The 21133-nt window shown below is 45.1% G+C and overlaps 1 protein-coding gene across 1 annotated transcript in view; it reads left to right on the forward strand.

Annotated features, from left to right (window-relative positions):
* The window catches only part of MALRD1 (MAM and LDL receptor class A domain containing 1), a 737846-nt gene that overhangs the window by 203051 nt on the left and 513662 nt on the right, over positions 1 to 21133 (forward strand). Inside the window, exons 11-12 of the mRNA XM_073629748.1 lie at positions 957 to 1063; positions 18855 to 19025. Coding sequence (XP_073485849.1) covers positions 957 to 1063; positions 18855 to 19025 — 278 coding nt within the window. The remainder of the gene's footprint in view (positions 1 to 956; positions 1064 to 18854; positions 19026 to 21133) is intronic.

Here is a 21133-nt window from a genome sequence, read left to right on the forward strand (position 1 = left end):
GGATAGGCCTCTCTCACTTGCCTAGCAGCCAGTACGTAGCACAAACAAAAGTCTCTGCCACAGACTTGCTTGGAATAAACCCGTACGATCCTCTGCCACAGGATGTATTGGTTTTGTGGTGAATGTCAGTCACAGTGCTTGAACCTTCAAGCCAAACCCGGCAGCACTATGCTGTAAAGTTACATTAGGATACGTCCTCCAACAGAGTCACCAGGCCCCTCTCCAGACCAGCACTCTGCATGATCCTTCCATGACGGGTCCCCCCCTGGGATCTCCTTGGTTGTCCAGCTTCTTCACTCTGGATAGACAGCTCAGGACCATTCCTCGGCTGCTGTAGTGGGCCCCAGACAAGCTTCTGGGCCCACCCATGCGCTGCGACGCAGGCCTCCGGAACGGAGGACCACGAGGTAGCACTCTAACGCATATCTGTCGGCCAGGAGGGCCAGCAGGTGGCTGTAAAACGACCCTAAAACATGGCGTCTGTCCCATAAATACCCTCTCCCAGAATCCCACTCGGAGGACCACCTCCACCGAGTTGTCTCCGGGACAGAAGAGCATCCATACGCTTTGACACGTTGCCTTTCCAACACTAGCCGATAGTAACAACGACACCCACCAGCCCAGTATGGAAACACATGCAATGTCAGCCAAGCTGGAACAGAGGCAAATCTAACTTCCCCTAACGAGAAATTTACTAAATTTACCTATCAGATGGTAGATCGCAAATCTACCAGTGCTACACTTGTTTGAATAGGAAATAGGTATACACTTTTTTCTTTACTGTTTGTTTTTCTTTTGTTTGACTGTACAATAGAACAACATATGCAGACAATCGTGCTGCAGAATTGTTTGCAATCATTGTTACATAACACCAAATTTCTGCATCCTATTATTATAGCTTATGTACGGCATAATGAAAAATATTCCATTTTATAACTGAAGGTTATTATTTTTAGGAAACTTTGTGTACTTCAGTGCGGATTCTGCGAATGGAGAAAGAACAGCCTATTCCCAGCTGGAAAGTGATTTTTCTGTGAAGCCGTCTACAGCTGCCATTTGCCAGGTTAGACATTGTGTTCTCTGCTCTGAATCAAATCTGACATTATAAAGCTGGAGAGTGATATAATGAAGTTTGTATATAGTAACCATTATTATTATGTTTACTGTTGTGCTGCCATTTGGGTTTTTCAATGGAGAAATATTTGGGACCCGCTCAGCTTCCATTTTTTTTATTTTAACAGTTTAACAAAGTTTAAAAGCATCTAAGGACCATTTCATGTAACAAACTCACACCCTCTCAAGGCATAGGATATAATCATCCTGGAGAATCGCCCATTTAACTAATAGAGTCAATTCTAATTATGATGGTGACATCTGTTTACTTGCAATCATATATATATATATATATATCTATATATGTATATATAGATATATAGATCTATAGCCAGGAGCTGGATATATTTACCTATTCCTGCAATCAGGAGACACTTGTGGCATTGTTGCAAGGGGAGCCGTTTCCCTCTAGTGTTGAGTGTGATTCTGACCTGTTACCATCGGCGTCCGCAGGTAGGGGCAAGGGGGGTCATGTGCCCCCCCCCTGGAATCAGGGATTGGATCTTAAATTCAGCACAGTTGCGTCGCTATCTGGGTGCGGGAAGCCCGCATCCGGATGCCACTTGCCAGTGGGGTGACACCATCAAGGTGCTGTCAAGCCCCCCCATCAGTGTAGTGTGACTTCGGCTCTTTTCCCTGCTCAGTCCAGCAGGGAACTCGGCGGTGCTGTGACAGGAGAAAGGCAAGCTGCGGGCTGTCAGAGGTTTTCCCCACTTGCACCCCCTTTCTCCTGTCAGGAAGAAGAGACAGCGGCTCTCACCAGGTTCCCCGCCCAGCTTCCTGCCCGCTCTGTTCCTACCCTATTGGCCATAACTGAGGGCCAATCAAAGGAGACCAGGAGAGGAGAGCATCATGGGACATGTAGTCCAAAAGATTGGCGGCCCCATTTTCCACAGAGAGGAGGCTACAGCTCGATCAAGAGAGAGATTGAGAGACTGCAGCCTGGAAAAAAGCTGAGGGAGAGAGTGCTACAGGACAAAGAACGAGAAGTGTGCTGGGCGAAAGCCAGAGAGAGAGTCACGCTGCCCAGCACCACCAGAGAGGGAGCCACGCTGCCCAGCACCACCAGAGAGGGAGCCACGCTGCCCAGCACCACCACAGAGGGAGCCACGGTGCCCAGCGCCACCAGAGAGGGAGCCACTGTGCCCAGCACCACCAGAGAGGGAGCCACGGTGCCCAGCACCACCAGAGAGGGAGTCACGCTGCCCAGCACCACCAGAGAGGGAGCCACACTGCCCAGCGCCACCAGAGAGTCAATCTGCCCAGCGCCACCAGAGAACGACTGAGCCACTACCAGGGTACAGACATGCAACACTAATGACCAGAGTCACCCCCGGGGAACCCAGAGTGAGCGATCGTCCAGCCGGAGGGATCACTGCTGTAGTTTTGCTGGGTCTGGTAAGAGGGCCTGTTGGCTATTATCCATTACTTACCCTAGGGACTGTACTAGGTCTGCAGTCTCTGACCATGATAATGTGATAATGACATTGTCAAAAAGGGGCGGTGCATGGGTGACCCTAAAATGATCCCCCCCCTGAAAAAAGTTCTGCGGACGCCCATGCCTGTTACCTTCTTAAGCAGAGACAAGGCGGAGCAAAGCATCTTGGGATATGTAGTTTGTATTGATGGGATTCAACCTCTGGCTGAATGATGTGGAACTGCAACTACCCGCTGGCTAATGGGGAAGAGCAGACCACTGGGAGAGGGAGGGATTGAGGCCTGGTGTGCTCTCTTGGGACTCGGCGTGGATCTGTGTGCAGGGAATCTGTGATAGTGTGAGTTGCAGCTGAGTTGTGGCCTGCACTTGCAGAATTACATCCGGCAGATATCTAGAGGAACACCTGTGGACAGCTCCCCTTAGTTGTCCGGCGGCAGCCTGGAGGCCGTTTCCATCACATCCATCCTGCAGTGGTATCAGATTTGGATGAGCCATGGTGTGGTGCAGTGCAGCGCAGGCCGGATGTCATCCCTTGAGCCACATTCATGAGAGATCATCATCACCATCATGATCTTCATCATCTCTTGTTCCAGTGTGGGGAGTGTACAACAGTGGTATCTTATAGACACTGTATGTAGACACCATTGTCTCCTACACTCCTTATCATCTTTAGTTCCAAGGATCTAGACCAAACATCATAGACACTATATACAGACATCTTTGCTTTCCATTGTTCTGCTATTGCTTGTATTTCCACAGAAAGTAACATCTTTAACTGGTTCCCGACCGGCCACCACGCTATACTGCGGCAGAATGGCTCCCCTGGGTGAACCACCGTAGCTGTACATCGGCCTTAAAGACTCTGTAGGAGGCGCGCCTGCAGTGTGTGCCTGGAGCCGATGCGAGTGCCCGGCAGGCGAGATGACCGCCGAACACCCGCGATCACTCGTGACAGAGCGAGAACCGGGATCTGTGTGTGTAAACACACAAATCCCAGTTCTCTCAGGGGAGAGGAGACAGTACTGATCTCTCTCCTCCCCGACGTCAATTTTTTGGGGGGTACAGCGTCGCACAACCACGAAATTGTCAGTTAAAACAACGCAGTGCCGTATTGCAAAAAATGGCCTGGTCGTTGAGCAGTCAAATCTTCCAGGGCTGAAGTGGTTAAGTCAGTGATCACTGTGAATCCAGTTACAGTTTAATTGACATGGGAAGATTGTTTGCTGTTCATTCACAACTTACTGAGTCAGTTGCTTTATTCTACCATCCAAAGTCTCCTTGCATGCAATTAAACATCAAGGGCTAGCTGAAGATCAACCGGACTGCCACACAACAACACAGAACTACTTTCACCTCCCTCCCCACTTCAGTAATTTGTTTTACTGAAGTTTATAGAGCTATAATTAACCAAGAACTCTCTGAAAGAGCAGTTTGAATTGCAATACAGTTCTCTTTGCTAAAAGTTGTACTTGTTATTTACGGTTCTGCATTTATGTGTGAAGGAGCAATAATAGAGAGGGGTCTGACACTCATAAGAGTCATTCCTCTGCTCTCCTGTAGCCTGTTCGCATTATATGTGCCTGGTTGAGCACAGAGATTATAGTGTTCACTGTTAAATGTTTGAATCTGATAGGTGATTGTTATTTAGTTATTTGTATCATTCCTGTAGGAAACAACAATTTGAAGTGTAAACATGAGTTGACTCTCTAATTTAGTTTCCTTTTATGTCATTAAGTACATTTTGCTGATTCAATCAATTCTGGTGTATTTACTACTTCTTTGCTGTCATTTGGAGGAAAGAGAAAAAATGTATGAACCTAGGGTGTCAGAGGTGGCAGACGACTCACAGGGTCAGGGCAACCAGGGGTACTGATTTATTTTGCAACCCTCAAGAGGGCAGCGCTACATATACATTTTATGAAAAGGCTGGGAGGCACAGGAGGAGCAAGAGAGGACAACAGGAGAGAGCATTGCCGGGCAAGACTACAGGGAGAGGAACAACTGGTTGCAGCCAGGAGAGGGCTGGTGAGTGATATGCACAGTCAAGAGGACTGGGGAGGCACACCTGAGAGGGCTGGGAGCATGCAGTCTGGGATGGGTGCAGAGCCAGCAGTGTGGAGTGTGGTGTTACGGGCAGTGGAGAAAGGCAGCTGCAGCCAGGAGGGCTGGTAGGGCCTGAAGATGGGTTACTGGGCTTAGTAACCAAACTTAGGTCAGCTAGCACCAAGAACTTTTCATTGCTACTCTAAAGGGGCCCGCAGTCCCTGCCTGCATAAGGCAGCTTCTAAGGCCTGACTGAGCCAGTATCAGGCCTAAGCATGTGGTCCTAGCTGTGCCTGGAAGCTCAAGCTTGTATAGTGCTGGAGGAGTTGAGGAGTAATAGTCTGCAGTAGGAGTTGTGCTGGAGGAAGAGAGGCCTGTATATACCAGAGTGTATATAAGTTGTCCCAATTTTTTGTTTTCAAATCCACTGGGCATCCCATACTTCCTATAACCCACCCAAGTTCAATCCCCTCAATAAAATACAAAAACAAAGCTAATGGACTGTTCATTGCCTTGGAGTGTTTGAGGATTTAATGCTGGGCTGGGCAGGGTGACACTTAACACTTAGCATCCCCTTCGGGGGTACCGATACATTGGGTTGACCTCCATCATCTATTTAATGTTAATATAATCCCACCCAGAGTAGTTTATGAGCCTGATATATGGGCATGTTTGCCATAATCAATCATGTGATGAAACACCCCCATGAAACAACATCACCCAAAATGATCATTATCTCACTTGAAAGGCAATGAAGCATTTGATAAATAGGGGCTGTGGCTAGAATGTCTTGGGTTATTTATTTTCTTTTCTCTCTGTGTTACCAATGGAAGAATGTAAAAGACGTGGCCACAGATGTTGTCCAGCAGATAAGAATACAAGGAAAAAGTCTTGCTGTTCATGGTAGCAATTGCAATACTTTCAAAATATGGAGATGAGCAGATCTGTCAGTAAATTAGGCAAATTTAGTATAGTTCATCGCTTTCAACAAGTGGAGGCATTAAAGAGGACCTGTCAAGGCAAAAAAATACAGGCGCTCGTGTTTTCAACCTTTTTTAAGGGTCTGCTGGCTTTATACTTGTTTCAGAACCTAGCAAGTGACTGATCCAGAATAAGCATGATATTGTTATTATTATTATTATAATACAGGATTTATATAGCGCCAACAGTTTGCACATCACTTTTCAACATGGGAGCAGATAGTACAGTAACAATACAATTGAATACAGGAGGAATCAGATGGCCCTGCTCGTTAGAGCTTACAATCTAGGGGGGAGGGTCAAGTGATACAAAAGGTAATAGCTGTGGGGGGAGGAGCTGATGGATAAAATAAAGGACAGTTGTTAGGTGTGGGCAGAATAGGATTCTCTGAACAAAAGGGTTTTCGGGGATCGTCTAAAAGCAGAGTAGGAGATAGTTGGACAGATTGGGGTAGGGAGTTCTATAAGATGGGAGAGGCTCGGGAAAAGTCCTGGAGGCGAGCTTGGGAGGAGGTGATGAGGGATGAACGTAGGAGGTCTTGGGAGGAACGAAGAAAACGATTTGGTTGGTATTTTGAGACTAGGTTAGTGATGTAGCTGGGAGCAGAGTTGTGGATGGCTTTGTAAGTTATAGTTAGTATTTTGAATTTAATTTGTTGGGTGAGCGGAAGCCAGTGGAGGGATTGGCAGAGAGGAGTAGTAGACACTAAACAGCTGGTAAGGTGGATGAGCCTGACAGCAACATTCATGATAGACTGAAGGGGGGATAGACTATGGAAAGGTAAGCCAACGAGGAGGGGAAAAGAGGGTTTTTTTCCCAGTGTAAAGCACAGAGGTTATTATTGGTGACAATGAACAATGCTTGAGCAGAATCTAAACAAAAAATAATTTTATTAATGACAAGTAGAGAAAACAGCAATGTGCTGCACTGCACCCCCATTTGGAATAGCAGCCCTACAGTGTCATCCAGTGAATTTACAGTAACTGATTAAAGTGCATAAACTCCACAAAACAAACAAGGACATACAGGTAACATAACAATACACAACAAATAAAGCAAAGCGTCCAGATGCCAAATATTGATGCATAGGCATGATGTCATATGGCAAGAATCGCATTGATTTTGCTATTGTCACAACAATGTGTGTATGTAAATCAAAATATGACATCTATTCTGAGCATTGCCCCTATAGTGTTGAAACTGGTGAATAACCCCCCGGATTTCGAAATGTACCTGGATAGGAACTAAACCTTGGGCACACCTCACGAGATAATCTACAGTGGAGAAAGTCAATCTGTTCAGCAATTAAAGATGGAATGGTATTCCCTGTACCACTGTACCACTGTATGGGAGTGTGAAAACAATTATTAAGGCAATAAGATAAGGTCTTGAGTGCTTTCGCATGTGATAAATCTTCCAATGCATATGGCTGTTGAGACTCAACACCAGTCACTGGCCAGGCGTAATATCTTACATGCACTATAAAGTGGATAGTGATTGATCACAGGCATTCATTGGTTGACTTATCTTAAGTCACAATTAGTGCAAATAAAGTCACATTGAAGATGAAATACCATTTCCAGTCAGGGGAATAATTCCACTAGGTGTCTGCTGTTATGGATCCGTGTTTCCCAGTGTATAGTTTATTGTCCAGGGACACCTAAAGGGCGGTTATCCCAGAGCTCACAGAGGACTGAAGCACTAGGCATTGACCCCTAATGACATGGGTAACATTCAGAGCAAGCATAGCTTCGTCTGGACGTCCAGTGATCTACTGACTTTGACAGATCAGTGGCTCCAGTCTCTCTTCACCCCATACTCTCTCCTCCGCCCAGCATAGATAGACCACAATTACAGCAACGCATTTTCTGGACCTTTACGATACTTCAGGTACTGGCGGAGCTTGCTCTGAATGCTACTAGGCTCTGAGGAAGAAGAATAAGAGAGGAAAGCACTCACAATGCCACATCCGTAAATTAGAGGGGGAAAAAGGGATACTAAATAAGTAACCAAAGGTCGGACTTTTAAGGCAAAGAAACAATGGAGAAATAACAAAAATAATGTCTATTGAAAAAAGTACATGGTATAATCACAGTGTTCAAAAAGATTAAAAATCATATAGAATGATACAATTTGTACAATGAGCCCTTGTGCATCTACGCGTTTCGCCATTAGGCTTCTTCAGGACACGATCAAGGTCTTTGTTACGTCTCTGAACCTTGATCATGTGATCTTGAACACTGATCTTGAACACTGTGATTATACCATGTACTTTTTTCAATAAACATGATTTTTGTTACTTCTCCTTTGTTTCTTTGCCTTAAAAGTCCGACCTTTGGTTACTTATTTAGTACCCCTTTTTTCCCGTTCTGAGGAAGAGGTTATCCCTTCGAAACATGTAAGCCAGCAGTGGTCCTGAAGTCCTCTCGTTCACCATCTGGAGACTGCCGTACCTAGATTGACTGCCACCATTTGGAGTATTTAGCTGTCTGCCTGGAGTTCAGCTTTAAGGGTCGGTTCACACTGGGACGACTTGGGATCCGACTTGTACGCCCTCAAGTCGCCCCAGAAAGAGATTCACATTTAAGTGAATGGGAGCGTCTTAATAGACACTACTGAAGTCGCTCCGACTTCAGAGCGTACTCCCTGTACTACTTTGATCCGACTTTGATCCGACTTCAGCCTATTGACTATCATTGAAGTCGGATCAAAGTCGGATCGCCGTCTCGCATGATCCAACTTCGGCATGCGACTTGTGCTCAGATGATCTTGAGGGGGAACTCCGCGCCAAATTTTACATAAAAATCCGGCATGGGTTCCCCCTCCAAGAGCATACCAGGCCCTTGGGTCTGGTATGGACCTTGAGGGGAACCCCCTACGCCGAAAAAGCGGCGTGGGGGGTCCCCCAATCCATACCAGACCCTTATCCGAGCACGCAGCCCGGCCGGACAGGAATGGGGGTGGGGGACGAGCCAGCGCCCCCCCATCCTGAACGTACCAGGCCGCATGCCCTCAACATGGGGGGGGTTGGTGCCTTGGGGAAGGGGGGCGCGCTGCGGCCCCCCCCACCCCAAAGCACCTTGTCCCCATGTTGATGAGGACAAGGGCCTCTTCCCGACAACCCTGGCCGTTGGTTGTCGGGGTCTGTGGGCTTATCGGAATCCGGGAGCCCCCTTTAATAAGAGGGCCCCCAGATCCCGGCCCCCCCACCCTATGTGAATGAGTATGGGGTACATCGAACCCCTACCCATTCACCTAGGGAAAGTGTCAATTTAAAAAAAAACACTACACAGATTTTTAAAGTAATTTATTAGACAGCTCCGGGGGTCTTCTTCCGACTTCGGGGTCTCTCCGGTTCTTCTCCGCGCTCTCCGGGTCTTCTGCCGGGCTCCTCCGCTATTTTCTGCTCTTTTGACGCTCTTTTGCTATAGCGGAGGAGCCCGGTCTGCTGCCTTCTTCTCTTCGGGGGTCTCTCCGGTTCTTCTCCGCGCTCTCCGGATCTTCTGCCGAGCTCCTCCGCTATTTTCTGCTCTTTTGCCGCTCTTTTGCTATAGCGAAGGAGCCCGGTCTTCAATCTTCTGCCTTCTGCCCTCTTCTCCTGATGTTGACACGACGCTCTCTGGGGCTGGAATGCACTCTGAGCGCTCCGCTCTGACTTATATAGGTGGTGACCACGCCCCCTTATGCCGTCACAGTCCCTGGGCATGCTGGGACTGTGACGTTTTAGGGGGCGTGGTCATCACCCAATGACCACGCCCCCTTATGCAGTCATAGTCCCAGCATGCCCAGGGACTGTGATGGCATAAGGGGGCGGGGTCACCGCCTATATAAGTCAGAGCGGAGCGCACAGAGAGCATTCTAGCCGGAGAGAGCGTCGTGTCAACATCAGAAGAAGAGGAGAGGGCAGAAGACGGAAGACCGGGCTCCTCCGCTTTAGCAAAAGAGCGGCAGAAGAGAGCGGAGGAGGCCAGAGGAAGATCCGGAGAGCGTGGAGAAGAACCGGAGAGACCCCCGAAGTCGGAAGAAGACCCCCAGAGCTGTCTAATAAAATACTTTAAAAATCTATGTAGTGTTTTTTTTTAAATTGACACTTTTTCCCTAGGTGAATGGGTAGGGGTACGATGTACCCCATACTCATTCACATAGGGTGGGGGGCCGGGATCTGGGGGCCCCCTCTTATTAAAGGGGGCTCCCGGATTCTGATAAGCCCTCCGCCCGCAGACCCCGACAACCAACGGCCAGGGTTGTCGGGAAGAGGCCCTTGTCCTCATCAACATGGGGACAAGGTGCTTTGGGGGGGGGGCCCGCAACGCGCCCCCTCCCCCAAGGCACCAACCCCCCATGTTGAGGGCATGCGGCCTGGTACGGTTCAGGAGGGGGGGGGGGCGCTCGCTCGTCCCCACTCCCATTCCTGTCCGGCCGGGCTGCGTGCTCGGATAAGGGTCTGGTATGGATTGGGGGGGACCCCCCCACGCCGTTTTTTCGGCGTAGGGGGTTCCCCTCAAGGTCCATACCAGACCCAAGGGCCTGGTATGCTCCTGGAGGGGGAACCCATGCCGGTTTTTTATTTAAAATTTGGCGCAGAGTTCCCCCTAAAGATTCATACCAAACACAGTGGCGGGGATCCAAGTCAGATCCCCGTTCATTGAAAGTCGGACACATGTCGCAGGGCAAAGTCGGATCCACAAGTCGCGTTGAAGTCGCGTTGCAAAGTCGCGTTGAAGTCGTGTTGCCCCTGTGTGAATCGAGCTTTAGGGCCGGCTCACACAGGCGCGACTAGTCATGTGACTTGAGAATCCAAAGTAGTATGACAAGTCATGCCCTATCAACGGCAATGGAACCGTTCTAATCGGTGCGACTCAAGAAAAATGTTTCTGCACTATTTTGGGACAACTTTAACGTGACTTGCAAGCCGTAATGTAGTCGTACAGGGATGTCTTTGAAGCCGCGCTGATGTGAACTGGCAGTCAATGCAAGTGTTCATTGTTATAGAGGAAGTAAACCCTAGTGGGTTTTGCTTCTCTTTTTTCCCCTGCAAAGTAAAAGAATAATGGGCTAGTATGCAATGCTTTACTTTATGTTGCACTTACCTGCAAACGAAGCCCGCAATGTCTTCGCTGTCCCCGCTGGCGGCCACATCCATCTTCACCCATCTTCCTTCCGGGGCCGTGGACTTTGGCTCTGTGACTGGCTGGAGTCGTGTGACATCCATGCACACGGGAGCTGCCGGTTACAACACAGGCCCTTTAGAAATGGCACCTTTCTTCAGTGCGCATGTGCCGATGATGTCGACGTAAGCGTATTTGGTAAATATCTCCTTAACCGTGCAGGTTTAGAAGATATTTCCAGTACCTACAGGTTAGCCTTATTATAGGCCTACCTGTAGGTAAAAGTGGTGTAACTAGGTTTACAACCATGTTAAAGCCCAGGCAATGTACAGAGAGGGATTTTTTTTTTGGTTAGCTGGAGTCCACAGGCTGATTCTAGAGAGTGCCCAGGTAAGATGATGGGATTGTAGTGCACTATGGCTCCCCAGGACAGTATTGTTAATGTACAGAGCTACAGCAGCAAATTATACCTAAAGTAACCTAACATGTTTGGCATTATGGTTTCTATGGTTTCAGTGGCCTCTCTGACCATGACATTAGACTCCACATTGTATCCAGATGCCTCAGCTGCCTAATTTCTGAAGACCAGTGTAAGCATTAGAACAAAAGAAGATACAGCCGGCTGCTATGTAATGATCACAGCAACCAATTTCATGTCTGAATATCACACAGGGCTGCCGTTGGGGGGTTTGTCATCCATTATTCTCGCCGCTACATTTTAGGGGGTAGGAAATGTTGTTTACCTGTGCTGTACGAAGCCTCCTCAGTGTATACAGAAAAAATACCGGTATTATAGAAGGTACTCAGCTTAGTCACCTTCTATTATTTCCTATTAAAGTCTTGATGCTGATTGTAATGAGAAAAACAAAACAGCAAGGCCGGGGAAGGAAACAGAGGCGAGTTCGCTGTGCCTGGGAATAAAAACATAACCTCTTTATTCCAGAATGAATTATTCAAAATATTCATGCCGCAAATCGCACATTTCTGGATGAAGGAGGGAAATCCCTACTGTTTATTGAAATTGCTGCGGCCTCTTCTGCTCATCCGTATTTAAATTCTCAGCCGGTGTTTGGGGTGATGATTTCTGTTTTGTTTTCACACTGCGATGAGTTGTTCTCTGACTAAATGTGTACAATGACAAATTGTTTTAGAATAATAGCTGGTGATGCCTGAATTACTGTTTGCTTCTGTTGTTTGCCAGATAGAAGATAGATAGAGATAGAAGTAACCCTTAAAGTAAACCTGTGTTGTGGGTAAAACACCTGCAGACACCTTCAGAGTATAGCAACATTTTCATTTAGTTGTCATTTCCGCTGATTATACTTACCTTACCTATTGTGTAGGGCTGAAACAACGAATCGACATAATAAATTATAATCGTTATTATAATAGTTGTCAACTTTTAGTTGGTAGCCGATAAGTTGGCCTGAATACAGAATGTATTATTTATTGACATTTTAGGAAACACAGTGCAGCACACATACAGCTCGGTACACTGTCCATATATGTCAGAAAGTGCCTGAGAATTTGTGAATGTGTGAGAAGCAATGCCTCTTGGGACATGTAGTCCTGGGAAGGAGAAGGAAGTGATTCTAAAGGCAGACATTTTTTTACTCTGCTATAGAGGCGCTCTATACTATATTTTGTGGCTTGCTATGGGGTCACTCTAAAGGCAAGAGAAGCCAGAAGTACCAGCGGGGGACTCCAGAAGGGGATCGGGGCTGCTCCATGCAAAACTATTGCACAGAGCAGGTAAGTATAACATGCTTAAAAAAAAAAAAAAATCTCATGTTTACAATCACTTTAAGGACTCTGTGCAGGGAAGATCAGCATCTGAACCCTAAGAAGCTGGAGGTTAATATACTGTATGTATATATTAACTAAATGATACAGTACATCGCACTTTGAGGTTTTTATCCCAATATTCAATCAGTTGAACCAATAATTGGCCAACTAATCGATTTTGAAAATAATCGTTAGTTGAAGCCCTACTATTGTGCTCTCAGCTGCCCTGTTTGCCTGCAAGAGTGAATAGAATAAGCCCTCTATAAATTCCATGTCAGTCTGCTTTAAGTTTATAAAACTGATCAAAACTAACATTATGACCACCCAGGATAATATTATGAGCACCCACCTAATACTGAGAAGGTCCCCCTTTTGCCACCAAAACAGCCCCATCGAGGTATGGACTCTACTTCATAAAGCATCACGCTGCTTCTGCCAGCTTGCCTTCTTCCCATAGTGCATCCCGGTGCCATCTCTTCCCCAAGTAACTGATGCACACCCACCCAGCCATCTACTTGATATAAAAGAAAAAAGTGAGTCATCAGGCCAGGTCACCTTCTTCCATTGCTTCGTGGTCCAGTTCTGATGCTCACGTGCCCATTGTAAGCACTTTTGACTGTGGACATGGGTCAGCATGGGCACTCTGACCGGTCTGCAGCTATACAGCCCCATATACAACAAGCTGCGATGCAATGTGTGATCTGACACCTTTATATCAGAAGCAGAATTAACTTTGCAATTTGAGCTACAGTAGCTCTTCTATTGGATTTGACTACACAGGCCAGCCTTTGCTCCCCATGTTCATCATTGAGCCTTGGCCAGTTAGCCTTGGACCACTCTTGGTAGGTCTTGACCACTGCAAACCTGTAACATCCCATAAGAGCTGCACTTTTGGAGTTGCTCTGACACAGTCAGCTAGACATTACAATTTGGCCCTTGTCAAAGTCATTTAAATCTTTATGCTTGCCAATTGTTTCTGCTTTCAACACATCAACTTCATGGACAACTTGTTCACTTGCTACCTAATATATCTCACCAACTTTCAGGTGCCATTGTAATGCAATGTTAACCACTTAACCTGTCAATGTTCATAATATTACGGCTAATTGGTGTACAGTGCTGATGGCTCAATCTCCTTCTGCTATGTAACAGCACTCAGACCTTGTGACTGGTCACTAGGCACTCATTGTTGAACCATAGTAAATTTTCCTATGATACAGTGCCCCAGCCTAGCTGCCAATTGCCAGGCCCGAGCACTGTCATATAGAAGGGCTGACATGAAGGGCTGGCACTATGAACCCTGTGTAATCTCTAAAACTACACTGTTTAGGTAATTATCAGTGAGTAGAGGGTAGGCCTTAACAGACAAATTCTAGTATCCTTTAAGCCCAACTTTGGGAGTTGACAATAAAGGAGTAGCAGCACATTGATCAAGTCACACCTTTGCTTTGCAAACATTTAAAGTGTATCTGCAAGCAGGTAACTAAAATTAAATATTGCAACTTACCAGTACATAGATGCAATGACTGCCTTAGTTGTCCTATTTTCATTTTTTTTCCCTTTATTTTTACCTGTTGATCCTACTAGTAACAACACTATTCCTGTCCTAGGGTGACAATGCTCGCTCTTTGTACAAAATCCATGCAGGAGCAGCATTATAACCCTAATTTGCTTGCTTCTGCATTGTACTATAGAACACCCCATCTCTCCTCATCTCCATAATATAAGGAGGTGATGTTCTGTAGTTCACATAAGTAACATGAGCATGACTGGTAAGACTCTGCAGCAGAGGGACTGTGTTGTAAGCTCACTACTGGAGGTTACAAGGTCACTAGATGTCTGGTATGATCAATATGTGTATTTTTTTTATATCAAACATATACAACAAAATGCTTTGGAATGTATATGTAACAACACTTAGGGCAAAAAAGATTAGTTACCAGGTTGCCCAGGCACCATGGGGTGCCTTGAGGTTTCTTCAGGGGTGCCTTGGCAAAATGCCTACAAATTGATCAAAAATTGTATACAAGCCAGCAGGTGCCTTTTAGTTACACAGAGCCATGGGTTTTCATTATGCTCCATTACGACTTTTTAGACACTGGCATCCTAATAACCAATGATGCCATCAGTAGATAAGGAGGATATCTGTCGCCTCCACAACATCCTTGTTTGACCCTCCTGTGCCCCTCTCCCTCAGCACTGGGGTGACTTTAGCTGACTGATGGAGAGAAATTGAGGGAGAAGAGAAACATTGGAATACTGGTCAGTACCAGTGTGCAATTTGCTTTGGAAGAATAAATCACCTCTAACATTGGGTGCCCTATGTGTGTGGGTGTTGTTTCATTATGTAAAGCTATTAGAATCATTTTTTACATTTTAGAAGGGGGTTCTTTCAGACTGTCCATAATTTTAGAGGGTACCTTGACTGAAAAAAGTTGAAAAACACTAACAGCACTGTGAAACATTTGAGCCCTAACTTACTTACAGAATCCCTTATAATTATATACCCCATATGCCTCCCTGGGCCCCTATTTATCCCAAAAATACTACTCTTTTGCCCTATAATTGTAATAATGGAAAAACATATTTATCTTGTGTAGCACCCTGGAGTTTACTTGCCAGGTGTAGTTATCCTGGTTGATTGGAAGAGATCTATTCATTTCTCCCCAAGTTTGGCCTTGTTGCACTTTTCTCTTCTACCACTAGGTGGCCAGGTACTTGGTGGTACTTGATACGAGAAGAGCAACGCAAGGTCAGGTTATGGGTATATGAGGTATCTCAGCCAATGGGCAGGGTTTTTTTTGGATCGCTTGGCTTGCTGGGAGAGCCTATATATTCGGGTAGAGTCAGGTGATCTATGTTCTGTGCCACCTGGACAGCTGTGTGGGTGGACGTGTATCGTATTGCCCGGGTTGCTAGGCCGGAGATGGTACCTATTCCGGGCACATCTGACTGCTAGGCTGTCTGAGTGCCTGTCCAGAAGCAAGAGAGCAGCGCAGGGTTGGGATTGCTGCTTACAGTCCAACCAGAAGTGACAGTTCTGTCGGCCGGAGAACCTGTCGTGGTCGGAGGTAGAAGGGAACCTGTCGACAATAAGGCACTATATGCCTTATTAACAGGGACCACAGTGAGTAGCTGAAGCAAGTACCAGAGCAGCATTCTCACCAACCACGAACGATGAAAAATCGGGAAACTTCAGTGGGTATCAAGCCAGAGACCCAGCCAGCGGAGGTGACGCTTGCAGAGCAGCCTTGTGTGTCAAGCCAGGGACCGAACAGGCCAGTGAGGTGAAGCTTGAGAAGTATCAGGAGTGCCAAGCTGGGGACCCAGCAGAGAAGTGGGGATGATGCTTGAGGAAGATACCACCGTGAAGATTGGAGGAACTCAAGGGATTCAGTGGCAATGAATCAGCGGGTCTAGTGAGAGACCAGGAGCTCAGCGGGCTGAAGAACTACAAGGAGCAATTGTAGTGAAAGTGAAAGAACTGTTAAGCTTTGTGTTAGGAACTGTTAAAGACTGTTGCCATAAGAGACAGCATTCCTACACATGCAGATGTGGCGTCTTGCTGGATGCTTTTCCCTGCATGGCTGTAGTCTCAGAGTCTGCCAATTAATCTTGCAACTACCTAAGGGTGTCCTGGTCCTAACCCTCTCTCCCCCCAAAAAAGTTTGTTAAGAAAAATAAACTTTCTTTTGCATTCAAGAAGTGTCTGGCGCCCAATAACTTTAACTACTCTGCATCCACCATGGCTCACAACCCACTACATACAGAAGGATGTCAGCTATCCCTGGTTCTGGTCCTCATTAAATGAAAGGAAGCCTGGGACATTGTTACACTTGGATAAGGCAAATACCTGATGGCTGGAGTGGAATGAGAGAGGATGTTAGTACTTTACTAACACCCATCAATCACCTCCATCTTTTATAACTCTCTGCTCGCCCCTCTGTGGCTCTCCTTATTCTCTTTACTCCATTCTTTCCACCCTTTCCCCCATGAAACACACCTTAACGTTATAATCCCATCCCTAAGTATCTCCCTCTTTTCTCCCTTTTCCAGTACTCCCGAGTCTAACTTACCCCTCTCCCGCCTCCTCATGCTACTAGCCTTAAAGCTGATGTCCATGTTTCATGTCACTTTAAATAGTTCTATTGGACCAAGCTGGTCCAAACTAGACATGTGCAGAACAAAAATTTGTTTAGTTTCACTTCAGATAGATTCGTTATGTTACTAATTTTGTTTTGGAATTTGTATAGTTTAGTTTATTCATTTGCTAACAAATTCCAAATTTTTGGAACAATAGGAATTTGGATCGATCGAAAAATGATTGACCGATCCAAATTCTGTGTGAAGAATATCTGGTTATTAAGGAGTGGGCCAGAAAGCCGGCTGCCGTGCCCTTAACAACCGATGACTTATCAGCTGAGTCATCGGTTGTTAAGGACGCGGCGTCCGGCTCCCTGGGCAGCTCCTTAATAACTAGCTATTCTTCATACAGAATTCAGATCGTTTGATCATTGTTCGATCGATCCGAGTTCAAATTGTTCCAAAAATGTGAAATTATTTGGAAAACAAATAAACAAAATGAAACTAAACTAATTTCAATGACCTTCGTTACTATTGTTATTCAGAGTTTTGGATACATCCGAAAACCCTGAATAACCAAAAATTTGTGAGAATTTAGATTCCGACCAAAATGAATTGCACATGTCTAGACCAAATGAACTATTTGCTTCACTAAGTGCCGCAGTGTCTCTTAGCACTGTATGTACTGCATGTAACTTCAGCTACATACATTACACAGTGCTGGGTTCTGGTTGTGAGACAGAGAGACCTTCTCACACCTGACACAAAACAGAGTCTGGCTGAGTGGCACTCATTCTGTGAATGAATACAAATCTTCCTCTGATTGGCTGAGTGGGAGGAGCGGTCTTGATGATGTCACACTCTCAGACTGTATGTAGTTGAAGTTACATGCAGTACATACGGTTCTTAGAGACACTGCAGCACTTAGTGAAGCAAATAGTTCATTTGGACCAGCTTGGTCCAAACTATTTAAAGTGACATGAAACATGGACATCAGCTTTATCCATAGGGTGCAGAAGGCCCCTATACTAAAACCCTGTTTGTTCCCCTTTATTCTCATCCCTGGTTACCCGTTTAAATTTTTCTAAATTCAAAAGAAAAATCCAAATCAACAAATCTACTTTTTTATATACCAGCCGGTATATCACATTGTTTTAGCTCCGCAGCCAACAGCACAATCACCCAAATTGATATTCTTTGATATACATTTCGGAAATCTTTCATATGTAGGTGACCTTGTTGATATACACTATATTACCAAAAGTATTGTGACGACTGCCTTTACACGCACATGAACTTTAATGGCATCCCAGTCTTAGTCTGTAGGGTTCAATATTGAGTTGGCCCACACTTTGCAGCTATAACAGCTTCAACTCTTCTGGGAAGGCTGTCCACAAGGTTTAGGAGTGTGTCTATGGGAATGTTTGACCATTCTTCCAAAAGAGCATTCGTGAGGTCAGGCACTGTTGTTGGACAACAAGGCCTGGCTCACAGTCTCCGCTCTAATTCATCCCAAAGGTGTTCTATCGGGTTGAGGTCAGGACTCTGTTCAGGCCAGTCAAGTTCCTCCACCCCAAACGCGCTCATCCATGTCTTTATGGACCTTGCTTTGTGCACTGGTGCACAGTCATGTTGGAACAGGAAGGGGCCATCCCCAAACTGTTCCCACAAAGTTGGGAGCATGAAGTTGTCCAAAATGTCTTGGTATGCTGACGCCTTAAGTGTTCCTTTCACTGGAACTAACCTTTGGGATGAATTAGAGTGGAGACTGCGAGCCAGGCCTTCTCGTACACATCAGTGCCTGACCTGACAAATACGCTTCAGGAAGAATGGTCAAACATTCCAATAGACACACTCCTAAACCTTGTGGACAGCCTTCCCAAAAGAGCTGAAGCTCTTATAGCTGCAAAGGGTGGGCCAACTCAATATTGAACCCTACGGACTAAGACTGGGATGCTATTAAAGTTCATGTGCGTGTAAAGGCAGGGGTCCCAATACTTTTGGTAATATAGTGTATATATGTATAAAGAATTTGAAGAAAAAAAACAAAAAACATGAAAATGTTATTATTACACCCTAGCATAGACGTGAAAGGAAGAAAAGTTTTAAAGTAAAAAAACATGTAGCCCCGTGCCCCCCTCCCCAACTGCTGCACTACGCTGGGTTCCCTGTAGGGCTTCACCATAAATACATGCCTGAACTTTTTCACCAGCTTTATTTCTATAAAAATGCTGTTTGGGGCCATTGATATAAATAATATATGCAGTTTTGGGTTATCATTGTAACATAATTGTTTTTTACAGATTCAGTTTTGGTATCAGTTGTCAGAACACTCAAAAATATCTGTTTTGAAGAGGGAACTCGTGAGTCAGGATTTGCAGTTGTTGCAGGAATTTAGTGGTGGTACAGCAAAAAGATGGACAAAGGCTACAGTATATATTAAGAATATGTTGGATTCAGGAGACCCAGCTCAGGTAAGGAGTCACTTACCCAATCATATGACAATTGTAATTGAATTGTATACACATAGATGGCTTAAATTGTACTTCTTTTTATGATAGCAAATAACTAAGTTCTATGTACCAAAACATACAAAAGAGGTTACATAATTTAAAGAAAACAACACAGTGGAGGCGTACTCATAGCTCCCAACTGTCCCTGATTTCGAGGGACTGTCCCTGGAGCAATGTCCCTCTGTCCCTCATTCCTCCTCATTTGTCCCTCATTTTGGTCTGATCTAAAAAGTTGTATATAAAATGCACTTTTTATCCATCAAAAAGTGTTTCCCAGTGCTAAACTTTTCATCTGATTTCTAAATTGCTGCATTTGTACATTCCAAAAGCCAATATAAAGGAATAGTAGTGATAAAGTAGTGATAAAAAAAGCACTTGTGGCTTTAACCAATCTTGTTTTTTTTGTACAATTCTCCTTTAAGGGGGCGGGGCAAGGGGTGTGTCCTATGCCTGCATACTTTTGCTGATAGGTGTCCCTCATTCCCATCTTAAAAAGTTGGGAGGTATGGGCGTACTGTATATATACAGCAATTTGTCTGTTCCAGCTCAGACCACTGGAGCCCTGCGTTGCCCTGGAACTTCTTCTTTATGCGCAGGTCAGGTGGTACAGTACAGAAGAAAAAAAAGGTCAAACGCCTGTAAAAGAGGCGTTTTTAGCCCTGTGTCCATGAGTGCTAAAAGTGTTTCTAAAGCCAACCTTTTTTTTTCATTTTAGATTGAGTAGGGGATGGTTAAAGAAAACCCTGTTCCATTGGGGAGATTTCAGTTCACTTCTTGTTGTATAAACACATCAGGAAGTGAAAAGAAATCTTTCCAAAGTAAGGCAAGTCCTTGCTTGTTGTCCCTGGAACATGTGTTCCCATGGTAAGATTTCCCTTCTATTCCTGTTCTGGTAAAATCTCCAAATGTTTTCCCTCACTTTCAGATGCGGTAAAAATGGTCATCCGCGTAGCTCCCAACTGTCCCTGATTTGTAACAAAATCCCTCTGTCCCTCTTCCCTCCTCATTTGTCCCTCATTTTGGTCTGATCTATATAGTTGTATATAAAATGTACTTTTTATCTTTCAAAAAGTGTTTCCCGGTTCTAAAAATTTCATACCAGTTTCTAATTGGCTACATTTGTAAACTTCATAAGTCATTATAAAGGAATAGTAGCGGGACTAAAAAGAACTTGTGGGTTTAACTAATCCTTTTTTTGGTATAATTCTCTTTTAACCTCCCTGGCGGTATGATTATTTTGGATTTTAGGTGCTGAAAGCGGTACAATTATTTTGCATGGAAATGTGGCGTTTTATATTGTAGGCCTGTAATTCTTAACAATAACACACTTAGATCTGTCCAAACAAGAGTCTAGTAGATATTCCGGGTATGATGAAATATTCAAACACAAAAACATAAATTATAATATAATAAATAAACATAAATAATAAAAAAAAAAAAATATAATAATAATAAAATAAATTTCCCCACAATTCACTATCGCTCAATTCTGCAAGTTTTCTAATTTACTATCGCTGTTTTCTAGCTGGTCTAAAGCCACTTTTGATGTAAAGGGACACTTTTTAGTTGCTATGGACAATCTCCAGTTTCCAGGCAGAAAGAACAGTATATGTAATATAAAACTGCATGCAGGGCATAGGACAAAGCACTGGGGACAAAAGGGATGTGAAATGATTTCATACAGTACTATAATCTGTAAGATTACAGTACTCTATGTGTTATGATTTTTATTTTATTTTAATTTGCCGCCAGGCTCCGCCCCTGTGCGTTGCAATGCTCGCAGGGAACGGAGCCTGACACACAGAGGCTTCGGAGGAGGACAGAGCCCACAGACACAGCGGGGGGGACATCACAGGATCCTGGGGACAAGGTAAGTAACACCGCACCAGGATCCTGCAATGCAATCCCGAGTGTGGTTACCGGAGTTCCCGCTAATGGTGCTGAAATTTAACCCCGAGCCACACTCGGGAAAACCGTCAGGGAGGTTAAGGGGGTATGACAGGGTGTGTCCTATGCCTACATACTTTTGTTAATAGGTGTCCCTCTTTCCCATCTTAAAAAGTTGGGAG

The sequence above is a fragment of the Aquarana catesbeiana genome, linkage group LG05 (assembly GCF_042186555.1).
Source record: "Aquarana catesbeiana isolate 2022-GZ linkage group LG05, ASM4218655v1, whole genome shotgun sequence".
NCBI classification, from domain to species: Eukaryota; Metazoa; Chordata; class Amphibia; order Anura; family Ranidae; genus Aquarana; species Aquarana catesbeiana.